We start from the raw sequence: 23,947 nt of genomic DNA, 5'->3' as shown, positions 1-23,947 counted from the left end.
GTGGAATAAACTACATATTTCCTGCTTCAACAAACAGCCAATAATTGGAAGCATGATTTTGCCCTGCAATAAGCAGTACTGGGTGCAAAATAGTCATATATGGGGTGATGTTGAAAATCACTTGTTTGGGGGATTTAAGCAACCCACTCTCTCCCAGCTTCAGCCCCTCATTCCCAATATGCAATAAGGGGAATAATACTGCTGATTTACCTTTCACCATTGGTCTGATCCAGCAGGCTATTCTCCTGTTCTTAATGGTGGGGAACCTGTAGCCTTCCATATATTGTCAGACTCCAGCTCCCATCAACCCCAGCCAGCCTGCCTGGCCAATGGCTGGGGTTGATGGGAAATGAACTCCAGCAACATAAGAGGGACATATAGGTTCCTTGTCCCACCCTTACAGGGTTATTGTAGGGATTGCAACTACATAATGCATTTGAAGTGCTTTTAATACACAGGAATGATATACAAATACCACTGCAAGATCAAGTACCTGGTAATAAAATTAATACTCATGCATTGCTGATGTACCAAATAATACTGTGGCCCAAGATTTTCTAAGTTAGAAGAAAACAACAACATTGTGTATAGTTTATGGATTGTAAATTTAACGATCACGTTACAGACTATTAAAATATTGTGATAGATATAAAATGACATGCTTCAGAACTTAATGCAGCAAGTAGTTTATGGACTGTAGGAGAAGGTAATTTCATAAGAATCTCTGCAAATTTTGCTGGCCCTGCTAATCTAAATCTCCTGGGAAAGGGAAGGCAGTCCTGTTTGGAGCTGGAACTATATTTTTTAGGGGGGTTCACTGCATAAAAATACAAAATAAAAACACAAAATACATAATAAAAACAAGACAAACCAACAATGACCCCCCCTCAAAAAAAACCACACACATTTAAAATGACATAGAATGTTAATCAGCCAAAGGCCTGGTTGAAGAAGAACATTTTTGCCTGGCGCCTAAAGGTGTATAATGATGAACCTCCCTGGGGAGAGCATTCCACAAATGGGGAGCCACTGCGGAAAAGACCTGTTCTTGTGTTGCTGCCCTCTGGACCTCTCATGCAGAAGTTGCATAAAAAAGACCCATCCTAATAGGCCCCCCACTTCTACAGAGGGGAAAAGATGCTGAAAGCATAAATCTCAACAGGAAATGATCTATGACAAGGGGTAGACTACAAACAGTGGAATTCCCAGCAAGAAATGGATGCTACACATGCTCTGCACAGCACCAGGGACTTAGAGTCTCTGTCTACAGTGGGCTCGGACTCCCTACCAGAGCCTGTCTAGAAGAAAAAATTCTTGGTCTTCAGGAAGGAAGAGTATGTAAAGACAGGCACTTCTCAAGCACTCTTGAGGCTTGCAAGTGCTTGTTGGAATGCGTGCAAAGCTTCAAGCCCTTTCAGGATGAAAGGGATGGCAATGACCCATCCCCATTACAACCTGGCAGAGAGAACTCTTGGAAAACAAATAAGGTTTCCCCTCCTTATGCAGTCAGCATGAAAGCTCATAATAATCAAGTCTACTTAACATCTGAGCCAAGGTTAGTTTGACCTTCACTAGCTTTTGGAGCAATTGACTCCTGCCTCTCTGTAAAGATGCTTAGGTAATTTCAAAGAAGCTCAGTAAAAGGAATTATAGGGCACAGATATTGCACCCATGTGGACAGCAAGATCTGGGATGTGCAAGGGCAAAAAAGGGCAAAAACATTGTATTGCAAAATAGCCACTCTTTGTGGATGGTGCACAACAGTGTTTTAAACACCTTTTCTTCTGCAAAGTGTTTTGATTTAGTTAGGCGAATCACCTAAATTCTCTTGTGTTAGGTAAAGGTAAAGGGACCCCTGACTGTTAAGTCCAGTTGCGGACGACTCTGGGGTTGCGGCGCTCATCTCGCTTTATTGGCCGAGGGAGCCAGCGTACAGTTTCTGGCTCATGTGGCCAGCATGACTAAGCCACTTCTGGCGAACCAGAGCAACACACGGAAATGCCATTTACCTTCCCGCTGGAGTGGTACCTATTTATCTACTTGCACTTAGATGTGCTTTCGAACTGCTAGGTTGGCAGGAGCAGGGACCAGGCACGGGAGCTCACCCCATAGTGGGGATTTGAACCGCCGACCTTGTGATCGGCAAGCCCTAAGTTTTCACTGACCAGTCTTATGTGAAAGTGGTGCTTCTACATGGTAATTTGTTGCAGAATTGATGTTGGCAATGCAACAGCAAGGATCACTCTGTGTCTTAATTAAAGGCTAATTCTGTTATCAATAAGTCAGCTAAAAAGAGGGAGGTGGTCTTGTTTAGCAACCAGGCAGAACGTTGTGATCTCTACTGAGGTAGCATGTTTTCTAACTGGCTGTGTAGTTCTGAGATATTTTTTCCTCTATATGTTTCATTGAATATCTCCCTACAAGGCCTGAACTAAAAAGACAAAGCCTCTTTGTTGCTTTCCCCTCAAATTATACACTCTTTTAATTCAGCTTGCTCAGTAAAGTGTTATCAGGTCTTTTCTCTCTCTCTGGACTCCATTTGTGTTAATTAGGTGACTCTGCTAGCACTTGGTATTGCTTATGTATGCAATTTTTCCACAGGATCCACACAATGTTTTAATCAAAATGGCATCCCTTTCCCTCCTTCGCTGCCTGGATATAATACAGATTTACCATTTCTATGGGGTCTTTTTTCCTTACCAAATTTTCCATGGAAGCAATATATCCTAACTGAATGGAAAAATAATACGAGACAGCATTTTGATTATGGTGGCATCATGTGGACAAGTTCGCAATAAACCCAAGGAGCCTCAGTCCCAAGTTGTACTGACTTGTTGATATTTCTACCATAGAGTCATGGGCAGAGCTATGGAGAAGCAGCTCCCACCCAGAAATAACAAATGAAAGCAAGAAATAATCTATTACACAGTTGTTTCCTCCCCCTTTTTTGCATTTTGCACAAAGTTATATAGATATTTTGTTTTATCTCTATAATCCGTAGCCTACCATCATAACGCTATTCAGTGATGGCTTCAGGTGATGATTCCTTTTAGATCACACCAGGCCTTTAAACACTGTTTATAAAGCAACTGGAAGAGACTGCCATAATTGGAAAGAGTTTGACCTTGTGTTTCTGAGAAGTCATATAAGCACATTCCTCAGGAGCTATGTAGGAGGAAGCACTTTGTCTGGGAACAGCGAAAGAGTTTACACAAACAAGATACTGCTCTTTGAAAAACTGAGTTCTTTTATGTGGCATCCCTTGCTCACCACGATAAATGAACCATTTTTAGAGATGCTCTTCATTTCAGCAAGCAACATGCTCTGTGATTCCTACCTATTCACATATGTTCTTTTGTTTCCAGAGGCATTTTCGTGTTGTAGATTTCCTTCACCATCTCATGCTAAAAGTCATGCATACATTTTAAAATGTTCTTAGGGAACATTTTGTACTTTACACCAGTATTATCATGCCAAAAATACATATAAGCACAATTCATTTTGCAGCAATAAATCTCCATAATTTGTACTTCAAGTCTGGAAAAGATATGCTGTCAGGACAGGAGGGAATGTCCTGATAAGAAAAGGCTTGTAAACAAATATGAACAAACATACACATACACACATATAAATCATTAAAATTGTGTGTGTTTTACACGTAAGTTCTGGTTTGATGTTACTTTTCAAATGCACTATGAAAGGACAGATATTCCCCCTCCCCCAATAGAAAGCAAAACAGTATTCATCTTTATCAGAGATCTTGAATTTGAGAATTCAGATAGACTCCTGGTCAAGTCAAATGTTCATTATCAACAGAGGTGAGTTGGGGAAGGCAGATGGGCAGAGGAGATACATAGAAGTCCAAGTCACATTACATATCCAGTTTAGAAAGTAACATCAGATCTGGCACTTTGTTTAGGCGAAGAGTTTTATAGGTGTATTTCTGTCATATTTTAAAAAGGCATTCAGGTTCCTCTAATTTAGCTGTTAGATTATGAATGCAGATGGAACTTTCCTGCCTTGTGAAGATGCAAAGTCCTCTGCTATTGCCACATGAAATTTACCACATGAATGGAAGAATGGGATTCAGGAACTTAATTATACACCTTCTGCTAGCTAGACAAGATATGAAATGCAGAGATAAAGGTCTGGAAACCTTATGGAGGGCACCTATCAGGAAAGGCCTTTGAATCTATGTCTCCTTGTCAAAAAATACTTTATTTAGAATAGAGTACTTACATCTCACTTCATAGCCTTCAAAGGCTCCAAGTGGCTTACTAAATATTTGCACAGTACAAGTTATTGTATTACAATCATATTTTAATACAAATCCAGGTGCATTCTTCTTAGAAGAACAAACTAGAAGACAACCTTTTCAGTTTATGAACTTGATTACGATGGGGAGGGGATACCTGTGGATTAAGTTGGACAAACTTGTTTCAGTCAGCAGAAAAAGAAAGAAAACCACTTAAAACACCAGTAAAAGGACATATAGGATGCATGTTATATACTGTATGTAAGGAAGGGTCTGTTGTGAAGTTGGTGGTAAAAACCACAAATCTATGATTACGCAGGCTAGGAATCAAAGGAAAGCACTCAAGAAGTTTAGCAACATTCTGAAATTGCTCATGTTTTTAAGTGACGTTTGTTCCTTTTTCCACTGTAAAGTTGTTCAGGCTGATACAGGCTCATCCAATTGAGCCCATAGTAACCTCTTCCAGCCACAATAAAGACCCTAAACTGAAAATCTCTGGCTTTAGCTTGCTTTAGCTCAGTCGTTCCTGTTTGCTTGTTGAATGACTGTTCTGGTTATTCGGCAAGCACCATGAGAAATGCGGACTCACGATGTACCAGATCTTTATAGTCCACAGCAGTAGCACTGCTGGCTGTCTCTAGATTGCTTGCCATGCTCCATCTCTGACTTCTCCCTAGGGACCTGATTTAACTGGCCTTCTTTCTTATGTGCTTCCCTGACCTGGAGGGCTAGAACTGTGTCCAGTAGACTGCCTGTAGTTCCAGTCTTGGCTTGTTTCAGCATATGTTCTTTGGTGCATCGTTCTACAGAAACCATTGGATAGGCCTAGGGACTCTAGTTTGATTTGCTTTAGACTTTCTTCCTGGCTCTGGCTCCAGAGCTGTCTTGCCAGCATGGTCCTGACAGCCCTCAAGTGGCAGATCTCAACTGTAAGCCTTTGTCAGCAGACACAGTGCAATATCTGCATGGTAGATCCGTCTTAATGCTGCTTTATCTTGACAATGCCAAGTATGGCATTTGCTGTTCTGTTCTTCAGTGTGAGCTATGGAGTTGGATTTCTTTTTGCTGTTTCTTGGGTTTTTTTTGTGTGGGATTACTCTTTGTTGACTCTAGAAGATATAATGAGTCTGTAATAACACAAGAGACACAACCCTGGAAGGAGAAAGCCTAGATTCATCCCGTGGATCAGAGAAGTATAATTCACAAAATATTTATGTACTGCTGTATAAATAAAGGGGGAAGTGGAAGCTTATGAGACTTAGCAGAAAACTGACATGTCAGCATCAAATGTTCCCATAACCAAATTCAGTATACATTTTTCAAGAACAAGGATGTCTGATTCTTTCCCCCTCCTTATACCCTTAAACTTATTTCGAAATACACTATATTTCTCAATATACTAATGACAACACATCCCTTTGGAACTGCTTCCTTGTCCCTACATAGCAACTGATGTAAATGAAACCAATGTGGTACCTGACGTTCCCTGCATCTGATGCAGTCGATAAATGGTAACAAAGGAAAGGCAGCTATTGGCAGTCCACCTTCTAGCATTCTAAAATATCTCTGGACCCCAACTAGGCAATTACTGAAATAATAAAATGTTCAAAGGTCATGAAAAGAAGAGAAGGCCTTTTATTTCACATCAGGTATACAGTGATCCCTAATCAGTGTGCTGTGTCATCACTTCTAAATTAATTTGATGAGAATTTACATTCCGCCTTGCATAAATCTGTTTGAATGCCTAAGAGGTATACAAAAAAAAAAAAATGTCAGGCAGAGCCAAATGCCAATGTGCTCTCTTAAAAGCCCCAGCAACAACAGAGAAGTAGGCTTTTTTAATAAAGGACACCTGGAAAAATCTAGGAAGGGAAGGTTAATTGATGGTCAAAGTTAATGTCAGTTGAATTCATTGCAACTAGGTTGTCTTGTATTCCTTTGATGTTTCTGGGATCCCCAATTTTTGCTTGCTGAAGGTGCTTGCTTTTTGCTCACCTTGTGACAAAGAGCTTTTCAGCCAGAAAGACTTGCATTGAGTTTAGTTAAAAGCTGTCAAGTGATATATTGGTGAGGGTTTTGGGTTGCAGTTTATGTTCTCAGTGAGCCTGAGTTGGATAGCTGGAACTAAAATTTGTACAAATTGTGACTGACCCTAAGATTGGTTAATCTGCCTGGGTGTTTTCATCTTTTAAAGCAGCAGTTGCTCCCATTTTTCTGTCTATCTCTCCCAGCTACTAAAATATAAAACTTAGTTTCCAGAATGTTTGCAGCTCAAGGCAAGGAATCTGAAAGGACTTTCCAAATCACTTGTTCTGTCAGTCTAGCCCCTGAAAAATTTGGACTGCCTATTCCTTGACTTTGTTTGAAATGAGCACCACTGTGGGCCATCCTGTAGATAAATTAATTGATAATGGATGGAGTAGCGCGTTTTCTGAGAATTTGCTCCTAAGACTACCCAATGAAACTTATAATATTGTACCTCCTGACTAGCAGCCTACCTTTTGTTACAAAGCACTCTGCCCTTCCCCTAGCCCTAGCCTTAATCTTACCACCCTTTTCCTTGGGTATCTCGTTCGCTCAGGAAACCAAGTCTCCCCACAATAGATCATGATGTATTTTGTTTCAAAGCTGTTCCATGGTCCAGTTTTCTCACTCAGGCTTCTAGCCTGCTCAACTTCATGGAGCCTTCACATAACCTAATAACACCTTTGCCTCCTCTTCTTAGTTCCCTTGCCTCTATCCATGTTATTTTTCCTTGGGATGGTTAGGAACCTTAAGGAAACCCACAAAGGAGCTTCTACTTTTGAACCATATTGGAAGGGTTTTAGGAGCCCAAACTAATGCTAGATATAAAGGCATAATGCAGTCTCTCCCGTGGTGTGGAATGCTTCTGGATAAAAGACTTCAAAATATCATGCCTCCACAGTTACACCTGCAGACATGTGTGTTAAAGTGTGATTAGGCACATGTCCAGGCTTACTGTCGGGGAAGAGCTGTAGCTCATTGGGAAATCCACGTTCAGTCCCTTGCATCTCCTGGTAGGGCTGTGAAAGGCCTCTGAGAGCCATTGTTAGTCAATGTAGACAACACCAAGCAGTCAGTTCTGAGCCAGCTGGATAACTCATCTAACCCAGTACAAGGCAGCCTGTCAGGCATGCTTTGACTTTAATTTCATAACACACGTGAAAAGCATGAATGTTGGTTAAAACCCAGCATACACATTTGTCACACTGAGTATTAAAGACACACACCCTTCTATTCACATTGAAGCTGTTCGTTCTTGGAAGCAAAACTTAGTTTCTCTTAGAAGATTATGAGCTAATTTCTGGCATGAATTCAACGTTGGGTACCTGTTGTTGCAATAGCATCTTCTTTTATTAGGCTGCCAAGAGTATACTCAACATTTAATACTGAAAGTACAAAGGCTTTATGTGGACACCATAATCTGGTGCATAAACCTTTATTATTTTGTGACAATCGTATATATTTTTAGACCTTCGAAGGAAAGCTTACTTTGACTTCCTTATTTGCAGAACAACACAATATGGCAAGGGCAAGTCAGGATTAAAAAACACAGTGGGGCCCTGTTTCTGATCTACTCTTAGGCAGCAAAACTTTCTGTTCATTTAGATCAGAGCGGAGACAATCCATGGGCCATACCAGCCCCCAGCCCCTGCTTTCCATGTGTCCTCTCAAGACTCCTCCCAATTTAGGAATTTAAAGATCTGCATTTTAAGAAATTAAAATGCACAATACTGCCTAAAAGCACAGCTAGGTCACACCCCCCCCCCTTGCAAAAAATGGATCCAAGCTGGTTTAAGGGAAAATTCATCAGAATACAATAGTTCTCAATAAACAACAGGATAGATATTGCTATGTCCGCCACTACTCAAACCAGCAGTGGAGAACGTTCTGGATGCAAAGTAAATGAGAGTGTGTACACAGCCACAGAATATACACTACTATTGTGGCTTCTAAAATGTAATTATATTTAATTTAATTAAGCTACACATTTCACCCCTGGGATATTTCATCAAAACATTCACATGCATGCTTGGTAATTACTTCTATCCTGTCTATAAATTATGAAGTCGTCGCTATTGGCTCATTCATTATTTCAGTCAGAATGCCTCCAGAGGCATTTGCGTATTAATTTGAATTTCTAACCAGCCCCGTTTGTAGGCTTAGAGTAAAAAAAAACAAAAAACAAACCCTCCAATATCCAATAGCTAACAAAATCAAATGTGCTAAAAATGGAGATTAAAAATATACAACCTAAAATTTTCCCATGCCAATCCCCAGTAACGGAAAGCATGCTTAGTGAAGTCTTAAATAGTTTGTGGGAAATTCATGTGTTCATACTTTAGCAAATCAGAGAGAGTGAATTCCCAAGACCAGAGATCATCTGCTGAGCAAGCCCTTGTCAGACTTGTGTGATGGAGACCAAGGAGCTGCTTAAAGGGCTGCTTTCAGCAGTAGTGGGAAAGGAATGAATTATGGGTAAGGACTGTTAGAAGACTGGTAATACCCAGCACCTTGGTTTAGGAACATGGGGAGCTGCCTGATGCCAAGTCAGACCATTGGTCTCTTTAGTCCACATTGACCAAGAGTGGATCATGAAGTTTTCAGATAGGAGTCTCTCCTTGCCCTACATTGAGATGCTGAGGATTGAACCCAAGACCTTTTGCATTAAAAACATGCACTCTGTGACTGAGCCTCAGCCCATCCCAAAGTATGAGATTATGTTTGAGAGGCACACAAAGCCTCTGACGCTTCTGGTAATTCCCTTGACACGATTAGGCAGTGTTCTTTATACCAGATGTAAACTTCAAGCAGCACAGAACTCATTGGAACAGACTCTCTTTAGGGAGGGTGGTGGATGGTTGCTAGATCTCAGATTAGTAGGGAGGGTTACTGCTGTCTTTCAAGACTAGGCAAAAGGCATACTTGGCCATTGCCAGTAATGGTTACATTATTAAAGCAGGAGCAGTTTAAGTAAAACCACAATGATCATGCATATAAAGTATATCGTGTCTGTTTTGCCACTTAGCAGTCAGCCAAAAAGGTCCTCTGACATGTCCCAAAATACTCCTTTCTTCATTGGGCAGTTGCTCCAGCCCTTTGACTATTTTGGTTGCCCCTTTTCTGACCCTTTTCCATATCTACAGCGATCTTTTTAAATGTGACCAAAAAATGTACACAGTATTCCAAGTGTGGCTGCACCATAGATCTGCATGAATACATGGGAATAATACACTAATAAAAATGAAACAAACCAGAACAAAGGTGACATTGGAAGGTCTCTTTTCAAATCATGGGAAGCCTAAAGTCTGTTATCTTAGAATCATAGAGTTGGAAGGTACCCCAAGAGTCATCTAGTCCAACCCTCTGCAATGCAGGAATCTTTTGCTCCAATGAAGCAGTTGGCAAGTATATTAGGAGGATACTCCCTCTCTAAAGGAAGCTAGTAGACTTTAGTGTTTATAACAGCATTGAAGTAGTCTTGGATATAAAACAGCTTTTCCCAACCGTCCACATATTTTAGACTACAGCTCCCATCATCCCTGACCATTGGGCATACTTTGGCAGGGGCTGATGGGAGTTGTAGCCCAAAACATTGGAAGGTAGTAGGTTGGGGAATGCTAATACAAAGAATGGTTCTGGTGCTCTTAGCACTTGTGTGGCTTCCATGCCAGTTTCCCTTGAGCATTGTTGTCAGTCATGTTGTGGAATGATGACAGGCCTGCATTTTGCTAAAAAGATGCATATCTGCCCAAATGGCCTACCTGCAGGCACACATGTTGATAATTAAGGAAACGGAGGTTCTTTTAAATTACTTTAGACATGCCAGCCTTCATTTTATGAGGCTTTCTATTCATGAGTTCACAGTACAAGGACTTCATAACCCAAGCTTTTGTTTCTCAAGTTGCATATGCTCACGTTGGACAGAGAGGAAGATCTGCTTTTATTCAGAGTTCAGTTTTCAGGGGAAGTGGGTCTGCGTGGCAAGCAAAGGTTAGGTTCCATCCAACTTTCTCTTTTGTGTGCATGTGTGTGCGTGTGTTCCATCTGTATAGATTTAATATAAGTTAAGAAAGCTGATTATGCAATCAGGGTTTTTCCCTTCAGAAAGTGAACAATATTAATGGTAAGGCTGAGAACATTAGCTTCAGTTTTACAACTGTGCCAGAACTTAGAGCAAATAAAACAATAGCCACATACACATGCTTTCCATCTGTTACGCTGTCATTGCCATTTATGTAGTCACAGTGATAGCAGATGAAATAGGCTGTCATCCAGAGCTCCATTGGGCTCTGATGCTCCCAGAGAGCTTTGCATTTAGCAGGGAATGCGCAGCATCCTCAGAGTTAGGAAGCAGGGCTCATTTCATCCCGTTCTGCTGAATGACCAGCTCCATCAGGCCTCCCTCTCCCTCAAGAGTCCCCTGACAGCAGCTATTCCATCAGGCTGCCTCAGTAGGAAAGATGCAGTTTGCAAGAGATATTAAAAAGTATCTGTAAAGTTAAAAGCAAATAATTACAGCATTTATTTTAAAAACCCAATAAAAATCAATGATAAACTAATAATGATGATGATTGATGTTTGAGATTGTAAGCATCCAGGCAAGGTCTTATTTTAATTGATTGTATGTAAGATTGCATGGGAGCCTTTTTGACTGAAGAGCTCTAAATAAATAAGCATATTCCTGCCAGTATTGGGCTATGCCTCCTTATACCGTGGCATAGAACAGGCATGTCCAACTCTCAAGAGACTGCAATCTACTCCCAGTATAAAAAAAACTGGCAGTGATCTACCCATTGTCATTGGAGGGAGGAGGAGCGTTGTTGAGCTTTTTTTGGGGGGGGGGATTGCACAGAGTTTGTAAGCTTTCCCCCCGTAACTTTTTGTACACAATAAGGATTCCGCAATCTATCAGGATCAGCCGGGGATCTACTGGTAGATCGCAATCTACTGGTTGGACATCCCTGGCATAGAAGATTCCCCAGCAAAGCATTAAAGTGACTGATCCAACTCCTGCTTGAGCAAAGCTTCATGATTATAACATTGGAAGTTTTTGTGTTCTCCTGGAGTTGCTGGGTTGATAAAACAGTGGGAGTTAGGTAAACATTTATTAAAAATGCACAGCCTGGAAGAATCCTGTTTAGCATCTTGATTAAGTATCAAGGTACGATAGGAATAAATATTGTCACTTTTCAAAGTATTTTTAATTCCACTCTTCCACCAACTTTCAAAGCAGTTTACAGATCAATAACAACAGCAACAATAACAAAAAGCAATCCCTCAGGCATGCAATATGAAGGACATCACACGAAAGAAAAGCAGAGAGAAGGGAAAAAAGCAATCTCCAGCGCCTATCAGAGTTACAGTTCTTTGAATGACCAGCTGGGATGGAAACAATTCAGCTAGCCTGATTGAATGGCTTCTGCTCAGTGGGCAGTAGAAAGCATTACACAGTTTTGAAGCACATCTTGACTTTCACAGGTACAAATCAAGTAAATGGTGCTGTTTCCTGCCCACCTGCTTCAGTGTGTACCACCCTCCTCTACCCCTATCCCCCCTTCTGCTGCATTCAGATTATATGCCTGTGTGAAGGACTGTGCACACACAAAGAATTATGGGCAACGTTTCTCTGCATTCAAGGTAAACTGCATTCTGGGTAAGCAGATAATGGGGCATTGCTTTGAAATGCTCCCGTCAACTTGCATCCTTCAATGGCAAGTAGCTCTGTTCTTTCTCTGGCCATGTTTAAAAAGGCAGCTTCCCATTGGAGATCCTGAGAGATACAAAGGAAGGGGCTGATGGCATTGGGTTGGTATCTGTCTGTGGCAGGAGAAGAAGAAGAAGAAGAAGAGTAGTAGTAGTAGTAGTAGTAGTAGTAGTAGTTTGGACTTGATATCCTGCCTTTCACTCCCTTTAAGGAGTCTCAAAGCAGCTAACATTCTCCTTTCCCTTCCTCCCCCACAACAAGCACTCTGTGAGGTGAGTGGGGCTGAGAGACTTCAAAGAAGTGTGACTGGCCCAAGGTCACCCAGCAGCTGCATGTGGAGGAGCGGGGATGTGAACCCGGTTCACCAGATTACGAGTCCACCGCTCTTAACCACTACACCACATTGCAGGAGTGTGGAACTTGTGGCTTTCCAGATGGGTGTTGGACTTCAACACCCATCAGCCTTCACTATTGGCCATGCTGGTTGGAGCTGATGGGAGATGCAGTTCAACAACATTTGGAGGGCCAAAGGTTCCCTGCCCCTGGCGTAAGGCATTCCTGAAAATGAGCCTATTGTTATTTCATAGAATTATAGAATTGGAAGGGACCATGAGGGTCATCTAGTCCAACAGCCTACAATGCAGGAATCTTTCACCCAACATGGGGCTCAAATTCCACAACCCTGAGATTTAGTCTCATGCAGGGCTTAATGTGGGAGGCAGGAGGGCCAGAGCCCAGGGCACATAATTTTGAGCGGCATGAATGAGGCGCCCCCATGCAGGAATCCTCGTACTGCCCTGCATGCCGCTACTCTAGCCCAAGTTAAGCAAACTTAAGCCCCATTGTAATAAATGTGTTACAACTCTTTATCTTAGCTAGGTTTGGGATGTAATTTTACATCCAGTTGTACATGATTGATTTGCGTGCAGGCCTAAAGCCATTTGTTAAAATGCTTGTGCAGTCTGGTTGGCAGAAACAAACATCACTTTGTTACTGTTTGCATCACTTCTTTAACTAAAGTTCCATGTGCACAGAAACCAACAAAGTCTAGCTTAACGTCTGCATCCATCTGGGAGCAATATTATGGTACTGTTTCTACAAACAGTTGTGCCATTGAAATTAATGTAAAACAAGCTTCCACTATTGTTGAATAAATATTGTAAACCTCTCCTTATGTTAAATAAACGTAAGCCTCTACTTATGATAGATTAATCTAAGTTTATATTGGATTGGTGGAACTGGCATAACTAGCACAATCATCGAAAAGTCCTGGCTAAGAGATGGGTCTGAGGCAATGAATAATCTAATTAAATACAATTGCCCAAAATTTATACGGTATTACAGATACAGCACAAATCACCCACCTCTTAACAGCCCTTAAAGCCTGCAAAACTGTAGGATATGTTACTAGATCATTGGTTAGCGTGTGCTTGTTCTTTATAAATAGTGTCTAATTAGCCGTGATAATGAATTCAGTCCATTCAGCAAATTACTTCTGTTTTGGCTTGCAGATTTAAATTTAACCCCCCCCCCTCCAACACATATCCAGTGCTTTAGGGAGCAGCTATAGATTGTCCATTATGATTTTAACAAACAGACAACATGTTTCTTGTCTTCTGTTGAATTCCAAAAGCAACCTTTGTCAGTAAGACGCGTAATTCAGTTTCGTAATCAACTTGTGTACAACCACAGAGCATTTGCTTTAAGGATACTGATGCTGGCAAAACTTGCAACTTCTGCTCATGTGGTAAGGCTAGAATTTGTGGGGGTGCATAATATTAGAATGAACACACACCCTGATGGGGCAGGCATTGGTAGTCGGCACATAACCATTTCATCAACATCAAAGCATTTGTGGAAGTCACTGACATTGCAGGGAGCAACCACTGCACAATTGCAATCAAACCGCTCCAGAGAACATCAGAATTGGGTGATAGTCGCTTTCTATACACGTTTTCATTCAGGCACCCTTTGAGTAAGTGCATGCATTGGGGGAAAATAATAAAGCATGCTTTGGAATAATTAGGGTGTCAACTTGGAAATAACAAAAAAAAAATGCTAACCTCCTTGTATTTCTAGATCCACAAGTAGTTGTTTAATTTCTTCAGGAGCATGAGCATTTGTTTAAAAAAAGAAGAGAGAGGAAACATGAAATGCTTAATGCATAAGTAGTGTCAAAATGTGAGAGAGACATAAGCCTTCATGGCATTATGTAGTTCTTAATATTTTGTATGTTTTCTCACTAATAGAAAGACTTCTGCAGCTTAAAAATACCTTATTTTCTGAGCCAAATGGGTGTTTACTGATTTGGCTTTGCAGTACCACTTAGTAATTGTCATGCTGAATCTATTTTGTATTCATGTGGGTGACATATGTTGTTGTTGCTGTTTAATAGAAATTCCACAATTACCCTAAACTCTGATTGTATTTCAGAACATTTCATATATTATAGATACCATTTCTAAAAGGTATTACCATCCTCATAATGCAATCCTTTACATACTGGAAGTTAGTTCCAGCCTCAGAACCCAGTACAGTGGTACCTCGGGTTAAGAACTTAATTCGTTCCTGAGGTCCGTTCTTAACCTGGAACTGTTCTTAACCTTAGGTACCACTTTAGTTAATGGGGCCTCCCGCTGCTGCCACGCCACCACCGCACGATTTCTGTTCTCATCCTGAAGCAAAGTTCTTAACCTGAGGTACTACTTCTGGGTTAGTGGAGTCTGTAACCTGAAGCGTCTGTAACCTGAAGCATCTGTAACCCGAGGTACCATTGTACTGTATACATGTGAACAGCTCTGAGAGTGCGCCTCTCTCTCTCTCTCTCTCTCTCTCTCTCTCTCTCTCTCTCTCGTTGAATAGTGAGGTAAAATGCCAGTAAGAATGAATGAATACTGGTTTGCAATGTTGATTGGTAAACACAGTAGGGATGGATAAATTTTTGGCCAGACCTGGATTGTGGTGCGCAACACAAAATCTCCACCTGACATCTCTCAGATCACCAATTTAAAGCTTTACTCCTGTGCATTGAACCAAGTGGAGCTTACTTCCAAGTAAACAAACATAGGCCTGTGCTTCATGGTACTCCGTGCACTCCAGGTCCTGACTTTGTAGCATATATGCATTTTACATTTTTCTCCTTTGTCTAAAATGTGTCTTTTTCTCTCTCTTCTCTCTCTCTCTCTCAGGTATCAAATCCATACTGGTCTTCAGCATTCAGTCATAAGGCCCACTCAGCCTAACTGTTTACCGCTGGATAATGTGACACTACCTCAGAAGCTGAAGGAAGCTGGCTACTCCACCCACATGGTTGGCAAATGGCACTTGGGCTTCTACCGCAAGGAATGCATGCCAACACAGCGAGGGTTTGATACCTTTTTTGGCTCTCTCTTGGGCAGCGGCGATTATTACACTCATTACAAATGCGACAGTCCTCGGATGTGCGGCTACGACTTGTATGAGAATGACAATGCTGCATGGGATCATGACAATGGCATGTACTCGACGCAGATGTACACGCAAAGAGTGCAACAAATCTTAGCCTCCCATAACCCCAGGAAACCCATATTTTTGTACATTGCATACCAAGCTGTCCATTCTCCACTTCAGGCACCAGGCAAGTATTACGAGCGTTACCGATCGATAAATAATATAAACCGACGTAGGTATGCTGCTATGCTGGCATGCTTGGATGAAGCTATCAACAATGTGACTCTTGCATTAAAGAGGTATGGTTATTATAACAATAGCATTATCATTTACTCATCTGACAATGGAGGGCAGCCCACAGCCGGTGGAAATAACTGGCCTCTCAGAGGAAGCAAGGGGACATACTGGGAAGGAGGGATCCGAGCAGTTGGCTTTGTTCATAGCCCTCTGCTTAAAAACAAGGGGTGTGTGTGCAAGGAGCTCATCCACATAACAGACTGGTTCCCTACTCTAATCATGTTAGCTGAAGGGCAGATTGATGAGGACACCGAACTGGATGGCTATGATGTGTGGGAGACCATAAGTGAAGGCCGACGGTCTCCAAGGATGGATATTTTGCACAACATTGATCCTATCTACACCAAAGCCAAAAACGGTTCCTGGGCAGCTGGCTTTGGACTATGGAACACAGCGATTCAGTCAGCGATCCGTGTGAACCACTGGAAACTATTGACCGGGAACCCAGGATACAGCGACTGGGTCCCTCCGCAGTCGTTTAGTAATGCTGGCCCCAGTCGCTGGCACAACGAACGAGTTTCATGGACCGCTGGGAAAACCGTGTGGCTGTTCAACATCACGGCTGACCCATATGAGCGAGTGGACCTTTCCAGTAAGTACCCAGAGGTGGTAAAGCAGCTGTTGCGTAGGCTTTCACAGTTCAACAAGACTGCTGTCCCCGTCCGATACCCACCTAAGGACCCCAGGAGTAACCCCAATTTTAATGGAGGCGTTTGGGGCCCATGGTTCAAGGAGAATGAAAAGAAGAAGAAACCCAGCAAAAACAAAGCAGACACTAAGCAAAATAAAAATAAAAACAAGAAGAAACCTGACAGAAGAAAAGGACATTCTCTAAGGTGCTTTGCAGGTGGATAGTTTCAGTGGTTCCCTAAGGTGCTTTGCAATGGTTTCTTATGCTGCAATCCTAAGCATACATACTGAGAAAGACTACCGAATGTAGTGGTAGCTAAACTTCCAGGTAACTGTTTAGGCTCAAGAGTCCATTGCTAAACCAGAGCAAAAAAGTCCCAAAAATTCATAATTTGCAGACATACCAACACAGTAGAAGTGCCATTTTTCTTTGGTCTTACGTTGTAGCAACAGAGACATATGTCAGATGCAGTTGCCCTCACTTCCTTATCTTCCACACAGTGGAGGGTTACTCACACATTATTGCTCACACCATAGGGGAAAAGGCTACAGCTCAGTGGTAGAGCAAAAGTGTTGCATGCAGAAGATCCTCTGTTCAACCCCCAGCCACTCCAGGTAGGGCTGGGAGACTCTCCTATCTTAAAGCCATGGAGATCTGCTGCCACTCAGTGCTGAAAATTCTGAGCTAGGTGGACCAAAGGTCTGACTTGGTATAATGCAACTCCCTGTGGTCTTATGCTGTCTCTGTACCCTACTTTTGTAGACCACATGGTGATATGTGTTCAAATGCACCTGTTTATTTTAATAACCATGTAAAAAGCTATACTGGTAAAATATTCTCCATTGCAGGGAGAAAATAAAGACCAAAAAAGGGATGAAACATTAAAATGAGTTGCCCCCTTATGTTATCTTGATGAAGCGCAGCCAGCCATTAAGCTACCAGAAATAGCCTGAATAACTTGTGAAAAAGCTGCTTCTAATTAAATTTTGCCTAGCTTTCAACTGGAAAGGATTTTTTTCCTTCCCAGAATGTGCCAGGCTACAATTCCTTCCAATAAAAACAAGCTATGCACACACATACAAAACTGCTAATACATGGTTATAATTACAGAAAGATGTAGAGTTATAGATTGAAACTCTTTGCTGGATTATGTGTGCACAATCCCATACAATATATACACAGAATTGTTCACAGAATTGCAGCCTTATAAAGGTATTCACCTGCAGTGCTTGATAGATTGCATACCAACTGTCTGAATCCAAAAGGCTGTGTGCACTCCAGCACATATGAAGCTTCAGATAAGTAGGATTTCTCTATTCACTTTAATAAGTGATTTGTGTGCATTAAGGTGGCCAGACTTCAACCTTGAAGCATATATCAAAAGAAGGTCTTACTGACTTAGCAAGAGGTTGCTTATATGTATGGATTGTAGCCAGCGGCAGAAAGAGCCAGGCATGCAGCCCGGTCCCATTGTTGATTGGAGAAGGCAAAGATCCATGAACACAAGCTGTTCTGCAGCTGATAATGAGAAGAAGCTCATTCAGGATGTCCAACTGATGAATGGATGGGCATAGTCTAAATATGGTTCACAGCTTCCTCTGTTGAAGAGAGAGAGGTCAGAAAATAGTTTTTGGCAAATGCCTTACCCCAGAGGTTTTCAACCTTTTTGAGTCCACGGCTCCCTTGGTCAACTACATTCTTTCTGCGGCACCCCTGTGGGGCTTAGGAGCCCAGTTATGTCACCCTTTTTTGATCACCCTCCCTTGTGGAGTATTCCCTCAGACTCCTCTGTTCTCCCCTCTCCTTGGGAGTCCTCTGGGCAGCCACAGCTACTCACCCCAAATAGAGTTGCCTACTCACACTGCCTCACAGGGGCCTAGCCAGCCAGAGACACCATTTGCCTGGATAGCTTGTAACCAAGGCTGCTGCAATAAACAGCTGTGTTAGCCTTTGGGAAGCAGAGATGCAAGAGGGCATCAGAGCCCAGGGTGCCACAGCACACTGCTTGAAAACCACTGCCTTAGCCACACTATGTAAACCTCAACACCTGTAGTAGAAAACAAGATAAGGATTTTCACTTTCCATTCCAGACTTCAGAACTTCCCATTCCGGGTGCTGATGTAAGGCCAGCTCCCACTGTTCTAAACAGAGGAAACCTGTGACCCTCTTGATGATGTTGGACTGCAGTTTCCATCATCCCTGAACTTCATTGGCCATGCTGGCTGGGCCTAATGGAAGTGGATCTGCCACAACATCTGGAGAGCCATTGGTTCCCCACCCCTTCACTATTCACTCATCCATGGGTAGTCTCACCCTGAAACAACAGTCTGTAGTAGGTCCCGTTTGTGAAGGAAGCTAAGCAAGGGAAGAAGAGGCCTGAGACAAGGGGAGAACAGTAACAACTGCGACAGGTTGGTAACTTGGCAGCATTGGCGAGGTGAACAAGTGGAATACTTCAGCTTGTAATACATACATAATTTATTTTGAGGTACAGCACACCAATGACTTTTTGCTCCCATAGTTTTCCTGCGGGTCATTTGTTAGTCCACTGTTATTCCTAAGAGAATGTTGTTTCATGTAGCAATAATCTGCAAGTACTGTAAAATCAGAAGTAACTGTAAGAGGGGGAGTTATCTGGGTGCATTCTTCCATTCTGTGTTTTGTCTGCAAGCATGTTAAAGTGGTTATCTGGCTGTGTAGTCACACACTTTTCTTTATAGAAGCAAAACTCTTGGATGTTTAAAGAAGAGGGAGGAAGGGGGAATGGAAAAAGGGTAAACTCTAAACATTTTATTTATGTATCTATTAAAAATAGTTTATTTTTATGGTGATAATCAGAATAGCCTCTCTTGTCTTTTTTTGTAAAAGTTTTTTAAAAAAAACAACAACCCAGTTTTCAGATTTTGAAATGGTTTTGCAATTTTTATATGAAAATGGAAGTTGGACTTTTTGCTTTGGGCAGACACTTATCTCCACCTTACCCTGGTCAGTAGAAACCTTCACCATTATCCTCACAAAGCAGGTGAAGACGAGAAGATGGTTAGAAAGCCAATTGCCTCTGTTCCTTAATTGTGGTTGGTACTAAATCACTGGTAAATGAATATTTTACTGTTTTCACATAAATGAATCTATAAACAACATTTGATAAAGCAATTTCTAACTCATTAACCACTCTTGCTATATTGCGTCCAGGACTATCAGTAGGGACTGTGATTGCAAGGGCACAAGAGAAAGATATTCTTGGGGGTTGGATCTCAAATTAACCCCCATTCCTTTCTTTTGGACACCTTCTGAGAGGGTAGGATCAGGTCTGTAAAAGATGAACTAGTCACACTAGTCTGGTAACACCAACACATATGCATACCTTACACAGGTAAGAAATACTATCTCTGCTAAGTTTCCATTCAAGGTACAAAAGTTGTATTCTTGCACTGGGCCTCTAGATCCAAGGGTTCTGGAACTCTCTCCATTATCAACACTGCACAGCAGTGTAAAAAGAATGAGAGAACAATGAGATGAAAGACCACAACACGATGAGTTCGTACTCTACAAGCTGAAGCCTGGAACCGATAAATCCTGTTTATCCAATTAGTGTGTTCTGCAACAGTCACCAGCAAAATAAACTATACAGCCTACTGCATTTATTTGAAACCTAATGCTAAAATAAATTTCTGCAGATCACCATTCTTTAATATACAATTAAGAACAGACCCAGTCTGGTGTAATTGACACAGTTTTTGCTGTGGAAGACTTAGGTTCATATCTTTGCTCAGAAACAAAGCACACTCGGCAAACTTTGGCTAGGCTAAGCTCTTTCAGCCTAATCAATATCACCATGTTGCCATGAGAATAAAATGAGCATACGCCACCTTGGAGGAAAGCCAAGAGATAAATTAGATATATAGTCTCCTGTGTCTTAACAGCTAGAGGAGTGTAACAAGTTCATGGTGCCTCAAGACACATTAGTTCATGCATAAATTTTGCCTTGAACAATTAAAAAGGATTAAAGCATTCTGTTGCCCTAGCACAACGTATACATTTTAAAAAGGAAACAGACATTTTGTGGTCAGGGATAGCAGGGAAATTCCTTGAAAAGAGTGGTATGAGCAAAGGATTAACGGGAAAGTGTATAAACACCCTTCAAGCAATTCAGGATGAATGCTCAATAAACAGGTCATCTGGCGAAACCTTAGGTAAAGGTTTTCAGATCACTGCATCTCCATGGGAGGAATTGTTTGTCTTCTGCATTTCTGCTTGTCTAATAGGTTCTTTGACAACACAAGTCCTGCCAGAAAAAATAGGCAGCCCTTTATGAGTTAAATTGACTCAACTTCGGCTCTAAATGGATTAGAAAAGACCTGGTTGAAGAGCATTACCTCGAAAAGGATATTGTAGAGCTGGAAAAGGTTCAGAAAAGGGCAACCAAGATTATCAAGGAGATGAGAAGGAAAAGGTTGCAGCATGTGAGCCGTTTTCGTTTGGCTGAAAGGTGAGTAAGTTGACACGATAGAAACTTATAATTATGCATGGCTTGGAGAAAGTGAAGAGTTTTTTTCTCAATAGTGCTAGAACGCATGAGCATTCAGTGAAGCTGCCTGTTAGAAGATGCAGGGCAGATGAAATAAAGTACATGGTGCATTGCTAAACTGTGGAACTCGCTCCCACTGGAGGCAGTGATGGCAACCAATTTGCATGGCAATTTGCAAGAGAATTAGATTCATGCAGGATAGGGGGCTATCGATGGCAACTAGCCATGATGGCTCTGCTCTGCCTCGGTGGTCAGAGGTAGTAATGTTTCTGAATGCCAGTGTATGGGAATCACAGAGGGGGATGAGTGCTGTTGTGCTTTAGTCCTGCTTACGGCTTCCCCGCAGGCATCCAATAGGCCACTGTGAGAACGGGATGCTGAATGAGATAAGCAGCTCAAATTCAACCGCACTGCGTGGCTGATAAGTATTAGGTAAAAGGTAAAGGTACCCCTGCCCGTACAGGCCAGTCTTGACAGACTCTGGGGTTGTGCGCTCATCTCACTCTAAAGGCCGGGAGCCAGCGCTGTCCGCAGACATTTCCGGGTCACGTGGCCAGCGTGACAAGCTGCATCTGGCAAGGCAGCGCAGCACACACGGAAACGCCGTTTACCTTCCCGCTATAAAGCGGTACCTATTTATCTACTTGCACCCGGGGGTGCTTTCGAACTGCTAGGTTGGCAGGCGCTGGGACTGAACGACGGGAGCGCACCCCGCTGCGGGGATTCGAAGCGCCGACCATGCGATCGGCAAGTCCTAGGCGCTGAGGTTTTACCCACAGCGCCACCCGCGTCCCATGATAAGTATTATTAATGTATTATTAATGCTTAGATCATAATCCAAAATTTACAAATCATAAAACATCCACATATAATGTATGTATAAGTCCATATACAAGAAAATGGCAAACGTAATAAATTGCTATCAGGGAACACCACAACGAAGGCAGGATTAATTTCAATAGATAATGTCCAACAATATTGTAGTGGTGGGTGCACCAACGAGTAGACAGAGGCGTAGGAAGGTCAGGTGGTACCCGGTGCGGAAAATTTATTGTCACCCCCTCCCCCCCCCATTGATTTTTATTTATTTTTTTGTCTGCAAAAATGGTTTTATTTTATTTCATATTTTCTAACAAAGGAACGTGGATTCTGGGCCTCTGATAACAAGTAGGCGACTATAGACAGTTACTTAAATCAACAGGATGGATTGTGTTTTGGCTTGTGTTATTTTATTTATATTTATTGTTTATTTATTTAATAAAATTTATTTTTAAAAACCTGCAAGTGGTTTACCAAAACAAAAAACAAAAAAACCCACAGCAGTAAAATCACGAAAAAATAACAATCCTACCTTAAAACATACAAAAGCTAAAATATTAAGATTGAAATCACTTCAACTTCCTAAGCATCTAGGTATGCTTGCCTAAAGAAGAATGCTTTTAGCAGGTGTCCGAAAAGAGTCTAGCAAAGGCACGTGCTTTGCTGCAATAGGCGGGGAGTTCCAAAGTTCAGGTGCTGTCACAGTAAACAATGCAGTGCAGATATTATGTGGAACCTGTAGTAGTGCTTGAAACTACTGAAGGGGAGGTTTTATTTACAGTGGTGCCTCGCAAGACGAAATTAATTCGTTCCGCGAGTTTTGTCGTCTTGCGATTTTTTTCGTCTTGCGAAGCATGGTGTCGGAAAAGTTTTGGAAAAGCTTCAAAAATCACCAAAGTCTTCAAAAACCTCAAAAAAGGCTACCACACTGCATGCTATGAGTTGCTCCTCGAAGTCAAGTCGCAACTGTATTAACGGTGTTAAGAAAAAGGAAACAAACTTGCAAGACGTTTCCGTCTTGCGGAGCAAGCCCATAGGGAAAATCGTCTTGCGAAGCAGCTCAAAAAACAAAAAACCCTTTCGTCTTGCGAGTTTTCTGTCTTGCGAGGCATTCGTCTTGCGAGGTACCACTGTATTGTGATTTCACCATGCTCTGTATTATCTAATCTACTCGGCCTAGTCTCATTTTCTTCACATAGGCCGACTTTCCTGGACCCAGGAAGCCGAGCGGAGGGTAGGGCAGTAGGGCTTTTCTTTTTCCTTTTCTTTCTTCATTAAAACTTTTCTTTAAAAAAAAAAAGCCTGCTCCAAAGGTCTTCTCTTACTAAACTAGGGATTATATAGCTATATCTGAAATTTCATGCATATCAGTTAATATCTTGACCTTGCTTCACTGAATTGACATTTCAGCCTTCACGACATAGGAAAACAGCTATTTTCATGGAGGAAGGTCAAGATATTAACTGATATACATAAAATTTCAGAAATAGCTATATAATCCCTAGTGTAGTAAGATAAGACCTTTGGAGCAGGCTTTTTTTTTTTTTTTAAAGGGTTTTTTTATGAACGGCCCTAGTAGGGCAGTAATTGTTCCTTGATAATTTATTCCCCCCCCCCCAATGATGGTACATGGCGCGGCCCGCCCCTCCCCCTTTCCCACACCCCTGCGTGTAGAATGCAGTAATGAACAGCAAACAAAACTGGAACAGAACAGTGTTTCTGGGATAAGTCAACTGTTTCAAGGATGAATCTTCATCAGCAAATAAATTCCAAATGAATTGTCCATTCAGGTACATATAATTATAGATCAATGCTCACTAACAAGTGTAGCCAACTGAGTGAGGGAAATAGCAGGCTTTTCTTATATTCATATTGCATCACCTTTTCTCTGGCTGAAGCTGCAAAAGACCAGTGAACTCAAGAGCAAAAAGCTCTTTAGACAAACAGATTAATAAGGATAAGCCTAGAGAGACAGACTTACTCTCCAGAAAAGGAACTGCTGGCCTTTGAACTTGAGATGACTTCACCAGGTTGTTACCGGTATTAGAGGACTGTGTAGGCAACCAAACAGAACTATGGTTGAACGTAGATAGATGTATAGATAGATGGACAGGCGTAGTTAATTTTTTTTTTAAGGAGAATGGCTGGCAACATGGTAGGGATACCATCTCTCACAAGATAATTAGATATCTAAAAACAGTCTATCGGATGAGGAAAAGCTCAAGTTGTTTTCAAACATGATATCAGGGAAAGTTGGTG

The 23,947-nt window shown here is 41.7% G+C and overlaps 1 protein-coding gene across 1 annotated transcript in view; it reads left to right on the top strand.

Moving 5' to 3' along the window:
- ARSJ (arylsulfatase family member J) overlaps positions 1 to 19,498 on the top strand; it is a 34,916-nt gene extending 15,418 nt beyond the window's left edge. Inside the window, exon 2 of the mRNA XM_028744519.2 lies at positions 15,173 to 19,498. Coding sequence (XP_028600352.1) covers positions 15,173 to 16,565 — 1,393 coding nt within the window. The 3' untranslated portion in view covers positions 16,566 to 19,498. The remainder of the gene's footprint in view (positions 1 to 15,172) is intronic.
- The last annotated feature ends 4,449 nt before the right edge of the window (positions 19,499 to 23,947 follow it).

This window comes from Podarcis muralis, chromosome 9, assembly GCF_964188315.1.
Source record: "Podarcis muralis chromosome 9, rPodMur119.hap1.1, whole genome shotgun sequence".
In the NCBI taxonomy this organism is placed as follows: domain Eukaryota; kingdom Metazoa; phylum Chordata; class Lepidosauria; order Squamata; family Lacertidae; genus Podarcis; species Podarcis muralis.
Note: the sequence above shows the minus strand (reverse complement) of the source record. Positions and strands in the feature narration are given on the sequence as shown.